At 40.1% G+C, this 18,203-nt stretch overlaps 1 protein-coding gene across 3 annotated transcripts in view; it reads left to right on the forward strand.

Moving 5' to 3' along the window:
• Positions 1–18,203, forward strand: part of LOC135474125 (anoctamin-4-like) — a 52,848-nt gene that overhangs the window by 10,872 nt on the left and 23,773 nt on the right. For all 3 annotated transcript variants that reach the window (XM_064754142.1, XM_064754143.1, XM_064754144.1), the window contains exons 7-17: positions 979–1,363; positions 1,788–1,859; positions 5,387–5,481; positions 5,821–5,942; positions 8,039–8,128; positions 8,778–8,933; positions 11,431–11,467; positions 12,081–12,190; positions 12,490–12,641; positions 14,588–14,804; positions 16,787–16,916. In XM_064754142.1, the coding sequence (XP_064610212.1) occupies positions 979–1,363; positions 1,788–1,859; positions 5,387–5,481; positions 5,821–5,942; positions 8,039–8,128; positions 8,778–8,933; positions 11,431–11,467; positions 12,081–12,190; positions 12,490–12,641; positions 14,588–14,804; positions 16,787–16,916 (1,566 nt within the window). The remainder of the gene's footprint in view (positions 1–978; positions 1,364–1,787; positions 1,860–5,386; positions 5,482–5,820; positions 5,943–8,038; positions 8,129–8,777; positions 8,934–11,430; positions 11,468–12,080; positions 12,191–12,489; positions 12,642–14,587; positions 14,805–16,786; positions 16,917–18,203) is intronic.

Genomic DNA, 18,203 nt, shown 5'->3' on the forward strand with positions numbered 1-18,203 from the left:
ATGAAGTATACAAAGTATGAAAATCCCAAGTTAGGTCTTAATTAGATAGTATCTTAATACCTTAACATCACTTTCCACAAGATCATGTCAATAATTGTCTTGTTATCTGTAACTGATGATGTCATGGTAACTGATGATGTCATGGTAACTGAGGATGTCATTGTAACTGATGATGTCATTGTAACTGATGATGTCATCTGTAACTGTTGATGTCATTGTAACTGATGAAATCATCTGTAACTGATGATGTCATTGTAACTGATTATGTCATTGTAACTACCTAGTCATGCTAGTTGTGTACCATTTAATATTCTACACGTGAAAATACTACTCCAGTACTAACGTCAAAACTACAGCTAGATAGATGAAATATTAACTAGATCAATGTTACCTAGACATATAAAAGTGGTAAATGCATGCGAAGATGTCTGTGTGACTATTTAATTAACAAGCACTGGAAAATATGCATGAAATATTTATAATTAACAGCATTTATAATTAACAAAGTGCTTCTTATTTTTGTAATATTTGTTACATTTGTGTTACATTTTGTACCTATTAGCCCAAAGATTATAAACATACATTGTACACTGAGTCATTCAGCAGTCTGTGAAAAAGCCTACTTCTTTCATACATGGCTCTTTTGTAACCATAATGCTCCAACAGTGTACATGGTACAATCATGTAAAATATTCCTGCAGTCTGAAATAAATGATGTAGTGTACCGGCTGAGACTTTAAGCTCCATCAGAATACAAGCAAGTCCAATCATAAAGACCATGGAGATTAGCCTGCAGTGTTGGACCATGGGCTCATTGTGATTATTTACTTCATCAAGTTCTGTATAAATGGAAGTTAATCAGTGTTAAACATTCTAAACTCTGAAGCAGGAAAAGATGTTTTGTTTTCACACGCAGCCTACGTATGTGTAAAATGTGTTTTGATGCATATCCTGATGTGTTTGCATGTGATATGACAGGTTTGCCATACCTGCTGATGAAGGGCAGCTACACTGACGCATATATACTCCACGATGAGTCTGAGACTGACCCCATCGACTTAGAGAAGAGAAAAGCTGAGAAGATGAAATCAAAAGTTGACAAAGTGCCTCTGGGGGGTGGAGCAGCTAGGAATGAGGACGGGGATATCTCATTGGGAAAACTGCCAGATCTGGACTTTGACCCTCGCAAGGACCTCAATAACTCCTGGACAAAGTTCTTCAAGTTTCAACCCTTGTGGAAAGTACGGAATTACTTTGGAGAGAAAATTGCGCTGTACTTTGCCTGGTGTGGCCAGCTTATAACATCTCTGTGGATCCCTACCATCTTCGGTGTGTGTGTTTTTTTCTTTGGCATCTCAGAAAGGTAAGAATGCAGAAAGTATATTTATAAATCCACACAGTGTATACACATGCAGTCATAAAAACAGAGAAAAAGGGCAAGAATCTTTAAGTTTTTGTTTATTTATTTATTGATTACCATTATTATTTATTTACATGTAGATGTAGATGAATTCTTACTCTAGATTATTTTACCTGCTTTGGAGTCAGGTTTATTCGTGTACGGATGGTAACACTTCGTCGAGTGTCAGAGAAAACCAACACATCTTAATGCTACTATTAAGATAGTTGACCAACGAGAAGATTAACATGAACATGAAGTGGGAAAATAATATTTAGACGTGCTTCCTGTTTGTTCAGCGGCTATAAGTAGCTAGTGCCCTTTCATTGGGCAGTTAGGGCCCTCAGTGTATTTCTGATTTTTGTGATTTACACACATTTTTTTTCAGTGTCTTCAAACACAATGCCCTAATTGAGAGTAAGACGAATCGCAATGTTACCTCAGATGACTTTTTTGAAGGGTAAGAATTTCTTTTTGTTTGTTGTGTCTTGTTTGCTCTGTGATATGCCTTTCAAATTTGTAGTTCAGTTGTCGTAGACTTATTTAGCTGGAAGGGTCGAAAATTCGTTATCACCATCTGAGAAAGGAACATTTTGACTTAAGCCTAACATCGCTTCTTGATACAGAGGCCAGCCCTAATCCAGGTTATTCATCCAACCATCCAGCACCCATCTAGTACAGGCATACACCCATCCTGTACAGATGGTGAGTAGGATGCTCATTCAACCATCCATTAGCCATCAGGTACACACATACACCCATCCTGTACAGATGGTGAGTAGGATACTGATCCAACCATCAATCAGCTGTCAGGTACACGCATACACCCATCCTGTACAGATGGTGAGTGGGATGGTGATCCAAGCATCCATCAGCCATCAGGTACAGGCATACACCCATCCTGTACAGATGATGAGTAGGATGCTCATCCAACCATCCATCACCCATCTAGTACAGGCATACGCCCATCCTGTACAGATGGTGAGTAGGATGCTCATCCAACCATTCATCACCCATCAAGTACAGGCATACGCCCATCCTGTACAGATGGTGAGTGGGATGGTGATCCAACCATCCATCAGCCATCAAGTACAGGCATACACCCATCCTGTACAGATGGTGAGTAGGATGCTGATCCAACCATCAATCAGCCGTCAGGTACACGTATACACCCATCCTGTACAGATGGTGAGTAGGATGCTGATCCAACCATCAATCAGCCGTCAGGTACACGTATACACCCATCCTGTACAGATGGTGAGTAGGATGCTCATCCAACCATCCATCACCCATCAAGTACAGGCATACGCCCATCCTGTACAGATGATGAGTAGGATGCTCATCCAACCATCCATCACCCATCAAGTACAGGCATACGCCCATCCTGTACAGATGGTGAGTAGGATGCTCATCCAACCATCCATTAGCCATCAAGTACAGGCATACACCCATCCTGTACAGATGATGAGTAGGATGCTCATCCAACCATCCATCACCCATCAAGTACAGGCATACGCCCATCCTGTAGAGATGGTGAGTAGGATGCTGATCCAACCATCCATCAGCCACCAGGTACAGGCATACACACATCCTGTAGAGATGGTGAGTAGGATAGTGATCCAACCATCCATCACCCATCAGGTACATGCATACCCCCATCCAGTACAGATGGTGAGTAGGATGCTCATCCAACCATCCATCACCCATCAAGTACAGGCATATGCCCATCCTGTACAGATGGTGAGTGGGATGGTGATCCAACCATCCATCAGCCACCAGGTACAGGCATACACCCATCCTGTACAGATGGTGAGTAGTATGGTCATCCAACAATCCATCACCCATCAGGTACACGCATACCCCCATCCTGTACAGATGGTGAGTAGGATGCTCATCCAACCATCCATCACCCATCAAGTACAGGCATATGCCCATCCTGTACAGATGGTGAGTAGGATGCTGATCCAACCATCCATCACCCATCAAGTACATGCAAACACCCATCCTGTACAGATGGTGAGTGGGATGCTGATCCAAACATCCATCACCCATCAAGTACATGAATACGCCCATCCTGTACAGATGCTGATCCAACCATCCATCACCCATCAAGTCCAGGCATACGCCCATCCTGTACAGATAGTGAGTAGAATGCTGATCCAACCATCCATCACCCATCAGGTACAGGCATACACCCATCCTGTACAGATGGTGAGTAGGATGCTGATCCAACCATCCATCACCCAAAAAGTACAGGCATACGCCCATCCTGTAGAGATGGTGAGTAGGATAGTGATCCAACCATTCATCACCCATCAAGTACATCAATACGCCCATCCTGTACAGATGGTGAATAGGATGGTGATCCAAGCATCCATCAGCCATCAAGTACATGAATATGCCCATCCTGTACAGATGCTGATCCAACCATCCATCACCTAAAAAGTACAGGCATACGCCCATCCTGTACAGATGGTGAGTAGGATGCTGATCCAACCATCCATCACCCATCGGGTACAGGCATACGCCCATCCTGTACAGATGATGAGTAGGATGCTGATCCAACCATCCATCAGCCATCAGGTACAGGCATACGCCCATCCTGTACAGATGGTGAGTAGGATGCTCATCCAACCATCCATCACCCGTCAGGTACACACATACGCCCATCCTGTACAGATTGTGAGTAGGATGCTCATCCAACCATCCATCAGCCATCAAGTACAGGCATACGCCCATCCTGTACAGATGGTGAGTAGGATGCTCATCCAACCATCCATCACCTGTCAGGTACACGCATACGCCCATCCTGTACAGATGGTGAGTAGGATGGTGATCCAAGCATCCATCAGCCATCAAGTACATGAATACGCCCATCCTGTACAGATGCTGATCCAACCATCCATCAGCCATCAAGTACATGAATACGCCCATCCTGTACAGATGCTGATCCAACCATCCATCACCCATCTAGTACAGGCATACGCCCATCCTGTACAGATGATGATTAGGATGCTGATCCAACCATCCATCAGGCATCATGTACAGGCATATGCCCATCCTGTACAGATGGTGAGTAGGATCTTGATCCAACCATCCATCACCCGTCAGGTACACGCATACACCCATTGTGTACAGATGGTGAGTAGGATGGTGATCCAACCATCCATTAGCCATCAAGTACAGGCATACGCCCATCCTGTACAGATGGTGAGTAGGATGATGATCCAAGCATCCATCAGCCATCAAGTACAGGCATACACCCATCCTGTACAGATGGTGAGTAGGATGCTCATCCAACCATCCATCACCCATCTAGCACAGGCATACACCCATCCTGTACAGATGATGATTAGGATGCTGATCCAACCATTCATCAGCCATCAGGTACAGGCATACGCCCATCCTGTACAGATGGTGAGTAGGATGCTCATCCAACTATCCATCACCCATGTAGTACAGGCATACGCCCATCCTGTACAGATGGTGAATAGGATGCTTATCCAACCTTCCAGCACCCATCAAATACAAGCATACGCCCATCCTGTACAGACGGTGAGTAGGATGGTCATCCAACCATCCATCACCCATCAAGTACAGGCATACACCCATCCTGTACAGATGGTGAGTAGGATGCTCATCCAACCATCCAGCACGCATCAAGTACATGCATACACTAAACATACTCAAGAGCATCAGTGATACCGCACAGAGAAGGATAGTTCCATGGTTGACATTGTACGATAAATTAATTAAAAGTGACCACAATACACAGAACTAACTGTTAATACTTGTGATGAAGTGTGTGTCCTGACATATCAAACAACTATTTCAATAGGTAAAACTATTTCCAAATTTGGAATAGCTATAAAATAATATGTCTAGTCAGTAACATGTATTAACAAGCAATCAAGTGTATGTATTGAATTGGTTTATTATACAAGTAACAAGCATACATACATTATGCAAGTTCACTTTTGTTATCAGAGCCAAAGAGACGATCACTTTTCTGCTGACTGTCATCAAGGAGGCCTTTGATAATGAAATTACACCATATTTTGCACTGGTTGTGTGTTTATGGGGTGAGTTCTTACATTCACATATTACTATGTAAAATACTCCTAAATCTACGAACCGTCACACTTCTACTCTCTAGCCTGACCCATTGGCAAATGTGCCCGAACTGTTAAATGACAGTACTACAGAAGTTATCTTCATATAGGTAGTATTTGTTTGGATTAGTGTTTACAAATTACTGTGATTATTCGTCTGAAAAAGGACCTTCTGAAATATTTATGTTGATGTACTTTTCTGAATGCTCTAAATCCTACATGTCTGAAGTGTAATAGAATGGTAACAATTTTACAATAGTTATTTGGAGAAGATAAATGGGGGTTATTGTTGTATTGATGTTATTGTAGGTACTATTTTCTTGGAATTCTGGAAGCGTAAGAACGCCACCTTGTCATACGAGTGGGACGTGGACCAGTATGAAAACAATGAACCTGACAGACCTCAATTCTACGGCACTAAGAAGAAACCTGTAAGTGTCACGGAATAATGCAAATCTGGCTGCATTAAAAATGTTGATACTACGTTTTTGAATGAAGTAAATAGTGCCTGCCCATTAGAACGTCTGTTTGAACACTTTTATTCCAGTCTGCAGACCTCGAAATTTTATGTAAGGAGAAGGTAGCTGCGCAAAATGAAGGTAGCATGAAGATTTTTTGCTCTGGAGCAAAAAATCACAAAAAATCTGAAATATGATATCATCAGATTTCTCCAGGCTAAAGGATGAACCTTAGAGGCCTCAAGATGAGTTGTGAAAAGTGAGTTAATTTATCAAGAATTCAACAGGGGCCATCGATCACCCCATTTACTGCTTAAACTATCTCAGCAGATGAGCATATTGTGAAAGTGGTCAAGTAGACAGTATTGGAGGATTATGAGAACTAGGTCTAAGTTTATACTATGCAGGCAGTGGTTGCCAAAATGGTAGAAATTATACACAAGGGTTTACAGAAGTCATCTGAACCAGCCGGTATGTGTTGGGTAGCCTCTGTTTTTTAAAAAAGAATCATTATAGTTAATATTCCATCTGGTATTTGCCAGTTATTTTCTCTTTTGTACCTTGTCCATAAGTGAGATCGCACTAATCGGTTGTGAATCTTTCAGGTCAGATCTTCACATTTCACACAACACATTTAGTGTGTGAAAGCCCAAAATAACAATAACTACAACACATGCTTATTATCTATTTGGAATATACCCAAGCCAGCTTGGGATTACATTCAGTGATAATTTCTTTTGTCAAAGAACAGCTTGTTAAAACGGCAAAAAATCAATTTCAGGTAATGAAAAAAAAAAAACAACTCAATTTCCTCTTGATAGTGGTGGTCAATATGTGAAAGAATAACTTCCATGAACCACTGATACATACTGACAAGGGTGATACATGCCCACAAGTGTGATACATGCCAACAAGTGCGATACATGCCCACAAGTGCGGTACTACACTCACAAGTGTGATACATGCCCTCAAGTGCGATACCTGACACTAAGTGTGATACATACTGACAAGTGTGATACCTGCCCTCAAGCTTGATACATACTGGCGAGTGTGAATTATACAAGATATATACATGCCTGCAAGTGTGATACTTGTTCACTAGTGTGATACATACTCTCAAGTGTGATACATTTACACACATGAACACAAATGGAATGCATGCACACAAGTGTGATAAATGTGGACAGGTGTGATACATGCAGATGAGCCTGATAAGTGTGGACAGGTGTGATACATGCAGATGAGCCTGATAAGTGTGGACAGGTGTGATACATGCAGATGAGCCTGATAAATGTGGACAGGTGTGATACATGCAGATGAGCCTGATCAGTGTGGACAGGTGTGATACATGCAGATGAGCCTGATAAGTGTGGACAGGTGTGATACATGCAAATGAGCCTGATAAATGTGGACAGGTGTGATACATGCAGATGAGCCTGATAAGTGTGGACAGGTGTGATACATGTAGACAAGTGTGATCATAAGGATCATAAGCCTAAGTTGATTGTATATCACTAAGATCTTGTTTGTAGCCTTAGCTTACAATTGGCACTCCTTTGCACGAGATTGTAACTTGTAAGCTATGACAACTGTAACTTACAATGAGAAATTACATTTGAGTCAACCCTGTTATGAATATTTACAATCGGCCCAAAATTAACACTACATTTAAGTACGAGTACTTGCCTTAAGTGGTTTGTTAGTACTTTTCGACTCATTTTGCAAAAATGTGACATGTAATTGTCTCAAAAAGCTGTTACGGTATGAGCATTTTTTAGCATGTTCTGCTGAATCATTATGATGTGGAAAAAGTAATTGATGGGTAGATTGTTCATCTACAGAACTTTATGTATGAGGCAAATTTAGCCTTCGATTGCGGCACAACTCATTTGTTTGTGGCCAGCTACAATCGATGGTAGGTACAATTGTACAATTTCTTTGTGCAAGCAGACCCTGCATACAGGTGTGATACGTCAACATATACATACAGCTATGATGTTTCAAATCGTTAGGTGTATCAGTGATGGCTTTTTGCTCCAAATCTACATGCAGCTTGCTTGTAATTCCAGGATCCCGTCACCAGAGAGCTGAACTGGTTTTATCCTCTCAAAAGAAAATTCCTCAAGTATTGTGCCTCATTTTCAACTTTACTTTTTATGGTGAGTTTCATTTTTTAAACTCTTGTTCTTGTTTGTCAGGTGTTTTGGGATTGAGTAGATCAGTTAGTCACCCTAAAAAATTTGATTTGATTTGATTGGTGTTTTACGCCGTACTCAAGAATATTTCACTTATACGACGGCGACCAGCATTATGGTGGGTGGAAACCGGGCACAGCCCGGGGGAAACCCACGACCATCCGCAGGTTGCTGGCAGACCTTCCCACGTACGGCCGGAGAGGAAGCCAGCATGAGCTGGACTTGAACTCACAGCGACCGCATTGGTGAGAGACTCCTGGGTCATTGCGCTGCGCTAGCGCGCTAACCAACTGAGCCACGGAGGCCCACCCTAAAAAAAGTTTATAATATAAATATATGGGTTGTCAGACTAAATCCTTTACAGATATGTCAAATTTTTTCGGTAGACACTTTGATAGTATGTAAAAAGTTCAGAAATATGCCACAGGCATATAATAACTTGCTGCATTCCCTAATGCTGGACATGTATATAACAGAGATGTCGCTTTGGGCTTTGTAGGATTTTACACTTTCTTTAAATTCCTTCTGTCATCTATACCGAAACGCATGGTCAAAATGGCAAGAGTTGTCATTGTTGATTGTTGAGAGTACGGGGGCTGTGTGTTAATTACAGGTACTTCTGGTGTTCGTCAGTGTGGTGGGTGTGATTGTCTACCGTCTTGTGATGACAGTGGACTTTTGTCCTAACATCTCATCCGTCCAATGCCTCATCCTCACTAGTATCCTCTCATCTGTCCTCAACGCCATCTCCATCCTCCTCCTGGGAAAGGTAGGACCCTCAGAGTTAAGATTAAGAAGATTTATTGGCATGTGATGTGAGATATTCACAGAAAGTACCAAATGCAACCTTGTTCAGTTTATTTATTTATTTCACTGGTGGTTTATGGCATACTGAAGAATATTTCCACTTACATGACAAGGGCCGGCATTTTGGTGGGAGGATACCGGACAGTGACTGGGGAAACCCACAGCATCCGCAGGCTCCTGTCAGACCTTCCCACCTTCTAGAAAGTAAGCTAGCATGAGCTGAACTTCAGCTCATGTCAGCCACATTGGTGAAAGGCTCCTGGTTCATTGCGGCCTCACCTTTGTATAAAGGGTGCCTCAAACGTACATGTATATGTGTTTATTATGAATATTATTATTAAAAATAACACAATGTTGAACTTGTCTCTTTGAGATCTGTTCAGTGAAATAATGGATAGAAATGTTCATGACTAATGGTAGAAATCAACTGATGTTCATAACCCATGGTAGAAGTCAGCTGATGTTCACAAGTCATGGTAGAAATCAACTGACATTCATGACTCATGGTAGAAATCAACTGACATTCATGACTCATGGTAGAAATCAACTGACATTCATGACTCATGGTAAAAGTCAACTGATGTTCATGACTCATGGTAGAAATCAACTGATGTTCATGACTCATGGTAGAAATCAACTGATGTTCACAAGTCATGGTAGAAATCAACTGACATGCATGACTCATGGTAGAAGTCAACTGATGTTCACAAGTCATGGTAGAATCAACTGACATTCATGACTCATGGTAGAAATCAACTGATGTTCAGGACTCCTACATCCTAGCCACAGAGCTCAATTAAGCAAAGATGCACTATGACTGAAGAAAATAATAAAAATTAATTATGAACCATAAAAACAATGAACAAAAAAAACAGTATTAAGTACAAATATTGTATTTGTTTTATTGAATTTGGGGAAAAGTTGTGGCAGAGCCAGACATGCACGCGTGTCAGTACGGAGTGGACCAAAACCTCTATGCAGTATACTGCAGGTCCGTCCAGAGACACATGCAAATACAATTATGTAAATGTGGACGGTGCTATTGATGACACACACTTACTTGGAAGGCTCGGCGTGCAATTAACCCACATATGCTATAACTAAGGGGTATATTTACATATATAAATGAAAACCTTAAGAGGAGAAATAACAAGAAGAAAACACACAAACAGGAATATATATCTACAAGTATATGGGAAGTATGACTGCTAGGAAGTAAAGTAATGAAATGTGGAAAGGGCGCGAAATGTATTGTCAAAGGAGGATGCTGGGAAGAGCATAAGAACATAGGGGTCATAAAAAGGGATGCTGGAAGCTGGAGGAACCAACAGATAATAAGGTCTCGCGCCTGTGATATCACCCGTGGCAACCAGAGAAGTAAACTAAACCTCCCATATAAAGTAAGTGGTATGCACGAATATAAAAGAAAAAACATGCTGCTATATACCTACAGTGAAAAAAGGGGAACTAAATGAATTAGGCTCCAGACTTGAAGTGGAGATCGCCATGTAAACTAGACCGTTGTTGTGAACACAACAACGGAAATTGACTGCAAGCCGGCACCCAATGTTCGAATATATTTTTATGCTGTAAAAATAAAATAATTACGCGCTGAGTCATTTAGTAAACTCCTGATGGGAAGGCCTATCTTTCAGTTTGTCAGTGTAATTCGCGTTCTTGAGTATTACATTAAAGATGACAGTCTTTAGTATGTGTAACTTAGTTCAAATATATTAAGATGATCGGTAGTTGAAATTAAAGTATTTAGTCAGTAACATTTACAAATTACTTTTGCGATCCTGGATCATGATAAACACTTGATAGGTGAGTCAGCTCAATAGTCCCAGTTCAAGGTAAATTTACATACAGGTTTAATTCCACGGACACATTTGGTAAAGAAGATGTTTGTAATTGTAAGGTGAGCATCGATTCATTGCAGAGGGAAGGAGATATGGTTGGGTAATTCAGTTGTAAACTGAGCATCAAGTCAAAGTGCTGAGGGAAGGAGATATGATTGGGTAATTCAGTTGTAAACTGAGCATCAAGTCAAAGTGCTGAGGGAAGGAGATATGATTGGGTAATTCAGTTGTAAACTGAGCATCAAGTCAAAGTTCTGAGGGAAGGAGATATGATTGGGTAATTCAGTTGTAAACTGAGCATCAAGTCAAAGTTCTGAGGGAAGGAGATATGATTGGGTAATTCATTTGTAAACTGAGCATCAAGTCAAAGTGCTGAGGGAAGGAGATATGATTGGGTAATTCAGTTGTAAACTGAGCATCAAGTCAAAGTGCTGAGGGAAGGAGATATGATTGGGTAATTCAGTTGTAAACTGAGCATCAAGTCAAAGTGCTGAGGGAAGGAGATATGATTGGGTAGTTCAGTTGTAAACTGAGCATCAAGTCAAAGTGCTGAGGGAAGGAGATATGATTGGGTAATTAGGATGTGTTTGTTTACTTTAGATTTACGATAAGCTGGCGGTTCTGCTGACAGATTGGGGTGAGTTTGTCATATCCATGCAATTCAGTTTAAATTACGTGTAAAATATGTGATTTGTTGTTGGTGTTTTCTGTGAGTCAGTGTAGATATATTCTGTGAGTTTTTTGGATGAAAATAAGATTTATGTGCTGTATTAAATCAATGGCTCAAACTGCTATTACTCTTAAATTAATGAGAATTCTTCATGAAATGTCGAACAAGGCATTATTTTTAAATAATCTGGCGTTTTTTTCTTCTTTACTTGTACTTGGTGACAGTTTTTCTTTTTAGCCAGGTGTGGGTAAACCAGTATTTTAGTTCCATGATGAATAAGGCAAACTTTTCGAATGTTTATAATATACATTGTACATTTGATAGAATTGACTGTTAATGTTGTGTGCTGAGAGGACACAGCCGTTGGTTAAAGTGTGATGTAAAAACAACAAATTGTTGTCTGATCTGGACTTTGTGTCCAACATGGCTGTTCTCATTTGTTTTGCACAAATATCATTCCCTTCCCAAGAAGACATTAGCACATGGAAACCTTCCTGCAGCACTAGCATGACTAGTATTCAATGTCTTGCACCCAGCATTAAGTACTTGTTGATAGCCTTGCCGTGTTTTCCTGTTTCAGAAAACCATCGCACCCAAACATCATATGATGACGCCTTGATCATGAAACTCTTTGGATTCCAGTTTGCCAATTCCTACACATCTTGTTTTTACATAGCTTTCTTCAGAGGGGTAGGTCAGATTTCTACCACATTTGTCTTCATGGGCTTTTGGTCATTGTCAGCCATGTTTTTGGTTTGTAAACTTCACACAATAGCTCAGCAGGGGTCAATAGGTCAAGTTCAGGTGTGGTTCTCCAAGTATATATATATATATATATATATATATATATATATATATATATATATATATATATATATATATACTAGTATAAAGGAACGTCAACGGTTTTGGATACCTCGTAAGACTGTCCTGTTTATTGTGGATAATATTTGCTGTATAAAATTGTATACATGTATTTTCTCCTGTAGAGAGACTTTGATTCGAATGGTGTGTTTGGGATGGGTGGAAACTACGTGGATGGTTGCACAGATGACAACTGTATGTCACAGCTGTCCTTCCAAATCCTCGTTCTCATGATCATGAAGCCTTTCCCCAAGTTCTTTAAGGATATCATATTACCGTAAGTCAGTGTCTTTCCTTATGGATATCAGATTATTAGCCGTAACTGACTTTCTTTTAGGATGTATTTTATTATCATGTAAAGTCAGCGACAGTATCAGATTACTGAAGATCACTGACTTTCTTTTAATGATACATTACTGTAAATCAGTAAATTTTTTTAGTGATATGTTACCGTGAGTCAGTGATTTTCTTTAAAAATACTATATTACTGTGGATCATTGACTTTCTTTAATGATATCATATTACCATAAGTAAGTGATTTTCTTTAAGGGTATCATATAACTGTAGGTTACTGACTCTCTTTAAGGAAATCATATTACTATGGGCACGAGACTTTGTTTGAGGTTATATTTCTGTAAGTCTGTGACTTTCTTTAAGGATATCATGTGACCATAAGTCAGCAACTTTCTTTCAGGATATCATATAATCGTGTCAGCAGCTTTCTTTGAGGATATCATATTCCCATAAGTTACAAACTCTCTTTAAGGAGACCGCCGGCGATAGCACAGTTGCTAGAGTGTCCGCTTCGGGAGGTCCAAGGTCAATCCTGGGTCGAGTCACACCTAAGACCTTAAAAGAGGAAGTTGTAACTTTCTTGCTTGGTGTTCATCATGAAGCAGATAGTGTAACGAGTGATTGACCCGTATCAGTAGAATGGAGTAGATGAGTGACTATCTTTAACGATTTCATATTTCTCTCTTGAAGGAAATCATATTACCATTAAGCCCTGTCCAGACTACCAAACATCACTCAACTTTTGTTTACTCAGCAGGAGTCAACTTGAAGTTAAATCAACAAGTTGAACCGTGTTGAGTAGTCTGGAGGGGCTCTTCAACTCCGTTCAACAACACTCAACATCACCCGACTTCGTTGATTTGGAAATGTGCATGTGTATTTTTTGTCAACAAGTTGAGTCAAGCTGAGTGAATGCAGCCATTCAGCGGGCATGTAAAAATAACTTGACCCTGATAAGGTTTGTGACCTGGGCAAAAATGGTGGTGCCATAGGTGAAAGAGAGAAACTAGTCTCTCGATGAGACAGTTTCGTTGATACAGGAGTGTGGCCATGGCAATAAGCACATGTGTTTCATTTATTGGAGAGAAAGATGAAAATTTCCCTCAAATTTATCGAAAGTTAGGTAAAAAAAAAAACACAGCTGAACACATGACCACAGTGTTGGACAAGGTTAACCTATCTGATTTGTAGTGTGGGCGTGACACTCAACTTACCTCAACAACATTCGGTTTGCTGTTGAGTTAACAAAAGTTGAACAATGTTGAATAGTCTGGACGGGGTCAAGTCCATGACTTTCTTTAAGGATATCATATTTTTGTAAGTCCGTGAATTTCTTTAAGGATATCATATTACCATAAGTCAGTGACTTTCTTTAAGCATATCATAATACCATATTAAGTCTGAACGGGGTCAAGTCCATGACTTTCTTTAAGGATATCATATTTTTGTAAGTCGGTGACTTATTTAAGGATATCATATGACGATAAGTCTGTGACTGTCTGCTCATTGAGAATGTTACATTCTATGAACACAGGTTTTACAAGAGGTGGCATGAGTAACCACAGCAAAAAAAACACCAGTTCATGCTTATATGTTAACGATGTAATTGGATTAGTTTGGATTCAGTTGGTATTTTTGTAAATTTAACATCGAGCTGTGTCCCTGAAGACTCAAAATATGTAGAAATATATTGGGTGAACTTCCAGGATAAGTCACAATAAGCAGTTGAAGATGTTCTTTGACCAGATTTAATGTGGTGTGCATATCTGTCACTAACTGGCCAGAGGTCTGTAGTTGACAGGCATTCTATTTTCCCACACCCTGACCCATGAACTGACCATCTTTGTGAAATGAAATGTCTTTGAGAAGGGTAAGTATGCATTACTTAAAAGCTGATTTCTGTCTAGCTCCTCCTGATTTTTGTGACAGGTTTCTTCGAAAGTTGTGGAGAATGCGCCCCTCCTGGTGCTGCTGGTGCTGTGGTCAGAACAAGAATAAGGTGGACGAGGAGTCGGGGGCGTCCCCGGCGGGGTCTCGACGCCTGGCCTTCCAGCAGTATCTGGAGAGGGAGAGAGAGAAGCCTGTCCTAGGCGACTTCACTCTAGCAGAGTACACAGAGAAAGTTATCCTCTACGGCTACCTTATGGTAAACCTAAACTACAGTAATTATCCAATATGTACACGTATAGCTACCTCCTGGTAAACCTAAACTACAGTAATTATCCAGTATGAACATGTATAGCTACCTCCTAGTAAACCTAAACTACAGTAATTATCCAATATGAACATGTATAGCTACCTTCTGGTAAACATAAAGTACAGTAATTATCCAATAAGAACATGTATAGCTACGTCATGGTAAACCTAAACTACAGTAATTATCTAATATGTACATGAACAGCTACCTCCTGGTAAACATAAACTACAGTAATGATCCAGTATGTACACGAATAGCTACCTCCTAGTAAACCTAAACTACAGTAATTATCCGATAAGAACATGTATAGCTACCACCTAGTAAACCTAAACTACAGTAATTATCTAATATGTACATGAACAGCTACCTCCTGGTAAACCTAAACTACAGTAATGATCCAGTATGTACACGAATAGCTACCTCCTGGTAAACCTAAACTACAGTAATTATCTAATATGTACATGTATAGCTACCTTATGGTAAACCTAAACTACAGTAATTATCCAATATGTGCACGTATGGCTACCTCCTTGTAAACCTAAACTACAGTAATTATCCAATATGTACACGTATAGCTACCTCCTGGTAAACCTAAACTACAGTAATTATCCAATATGAACATGTATAGCTACCTCCTGGTAAACATAAACTACGGTAATTATCCAATATGAACACATATAGCTACCTCCTGGTAAACCTAAACTACAGTAATTATCCAATAAGAACATGTATAGCTACCACCTAATAAACATAAACTACAGTAATTGTCCAATAAGAACATGTATAGCTACCTCCTAGTAAACCTAAACTACAGTAATTATCCAATATATACACGTATAGCTACCTCCTGGTAAACCTAAACTACAGTAATTATCCAATATGAACATGTATAGCTACCACCTAGTAAACATAAACTACAGTAATTATCCAATAAGAACATGTATAGCTACCACCTAATAAACATAAACTACAGTAATTGTCCAATAAGAACATGTATAGCTACCTCCTAGTAAACCTAAACTACAGTAATTATCCAATATGTACACGTATAGCTACCTCCTAGTAAACATAAACTACAGTAATTATTCAATATGAACATGTATAGCTACCTTCTGGTAAACATAAACTACAGTAATTATCCAATAAGAACATGTATAGCTACCACCTAATAAACAAAAACTACAGTAATTGTCCAATAAGAACATGTATAGCTACCTCCTAGTAAACCTAAACTACAGTAATTATCCAATATGTACGTATAGCTACCTTCTGGTAAACCTAAACTACAGTAATTATCCAATATGTACACGTATAGCTACCTTCTGGTAAACCTAAACTACAGTAATTATCCAATATGAACACGTATGGCTACCTCCTGGTAAACCTAAACTACAGTAATTATCCAATATGAACACGTATAGCTACCTCCTGGTAAACCTAAACTACAGTAATTATCCAATATGAACATGTATAGCTACCACCTAGTAAACATAAACTACAGTAATTATCCAATATGTACGTATAGCTACCTTCTGGTAAACCTAAACTACAGTAATTATCCAATATGTGCACGTATAGCTACCTTCTGGTAAACCTAAACTACAGTAATTATCCAATATGTACACGTATAGCTACCGTCTGGTAAACCTAAACTACAGTAATTATCCAATATGAACACGTATGGCTACCTCCTGGTAAACCTAAACTACAGTAATTATTCAATATGAACACGTATAGCTACCTCCTGGTAAACCTAAACTACAGTAATTATCCAGTAAGTACACGTACGATGTTGTGGTGGAACATTTGCTTGCGGAGTTACACAGAAGCAAATAGGCTTCATAACATAAGCAGTTGATCAAAGAAGTAGTTTGTTTAAGTGCTAAAGCTGTTAATGTTGTTAGTTACCTTAGTGAATGTTTATTTTGTAGCTGTTTGCAGCTTCCTTCCCGCTGGCTCCCCTTCTTGCCCTGGTAACATTGCTCATTGACATTCGGGTGGATGCGAGACGGATTCTCTGGTGGTACAGGCGTCCAGTTGCATTTATCGCTCAGGATCTGGGTGAGTTTCAAATTTTCTCCATGCATTACCTGATCTCCTCTGTCCATTACCTTTTTTCCTCTGTCCATTACCCAATTGTATCTCTCCATTACCTGTTTTCCTCCATCCATCACCTGATCTCTCTCCATTACCTGATCTCCTTTCTCCATTACCTGATCTCTTCTGTGCGTCACCTGATCTCCTCTCTCCATTACCTGATCTCCTCTCTCTATTACCTGTTTTACTCTGTCCATTACCTGATCTCTGTCCATTACCTGATCTCATTTGTCCATTACCTGTTTTCTTTTGTCCATTACCTTATCTCTGTCCATTACCTGATCTCCTCTGTCCATTACCTGTGTTACTGTATCCATTACCTGATCTCTGTCCATTACCTGATCTCCTCTGTCCATTACCTGTTTTCCTCTGTCCATACCTGATCTCCTCTGTCCGTTACCTCCTCTGTCAATTGCCTGCTTTCCTCTGTCCATACCTGATCTCCTCTGTCCGTTACCTCCTCTGTCCATTACCTGATCTTTGTCCATTACCTGATCTCCTCTGTCCATTACCTGATCTCCTCTGTCCATTACCTGTTTTCCTCTGTCCATACCTGATCTCCTCTGTCCGTTACCTCCTCTGTCAATTGCCTGCTTTCCTCTGTCCATACCTGATCTCCTCTGTCCGTTACCTCCTCTGTCCATTACCTGATCTCCTCTGTCCATTACCTGATCTCCTCTGTCCATTACCTGTTTTCCTCTGTCCATACCTGATCTCCTCTGTCCGTTACCTCCTCTGTCAATTACCTGCTTTCTTCTGTCCATGCCTGATCTCCTCTGTCCGTTACCTCCTCTGTCCATTACCTGATCTCCTCTGTCCACAAACCTCCTCTGTCCTTTAATTGTTTCCTTCCGTCCATTACCTGATCTCCTCTGTCCATTACCTGATCTCCTGTGTATACCCATCTCCTCTCTTGGCTGACTGCATGGATTTGCTCCCTGCACAGATTGCATATGATTGGGTATGAATTAAATAGGAGTAGGAAGGTAGACCGGTACTGCGATGTCAAGGAGTTTGAGTGTGTGGTATGAAGTTATGGTGACAACACAGTGGTTAGACATGTTATCTGAAGGTAGACTGGTACTGCAATGTCAAGGAGTATGAGTGTGTGGTATGAAGTTATGGTGACAACACAGTGGTTAGACATGTTATCTGAAGGTAGACTGGTACTGCAATGTCAAGGAGAATGAGTGTGTGGTATGAAGTTATGGTGACAACACAGTGGTTAGACATGTTAGCTGAAGGTAGACC

Source organism: Liolophura sinensis, chromosome 8 (genome assembly GCF_032854445.1).
Source record: "Liolophura sinensis isolate JHLJ2023 chromosome 8, CUHK_Ljap_v2, whole genome shotgun sequence".
Classification (NCBI taxonomy): domain Eukaryota; kingdom Metazoa; phylum Mollusca; class Polyplacophora; order Chitonida; family Chitonidae; genus Liolophura; species Liolophura sinensis.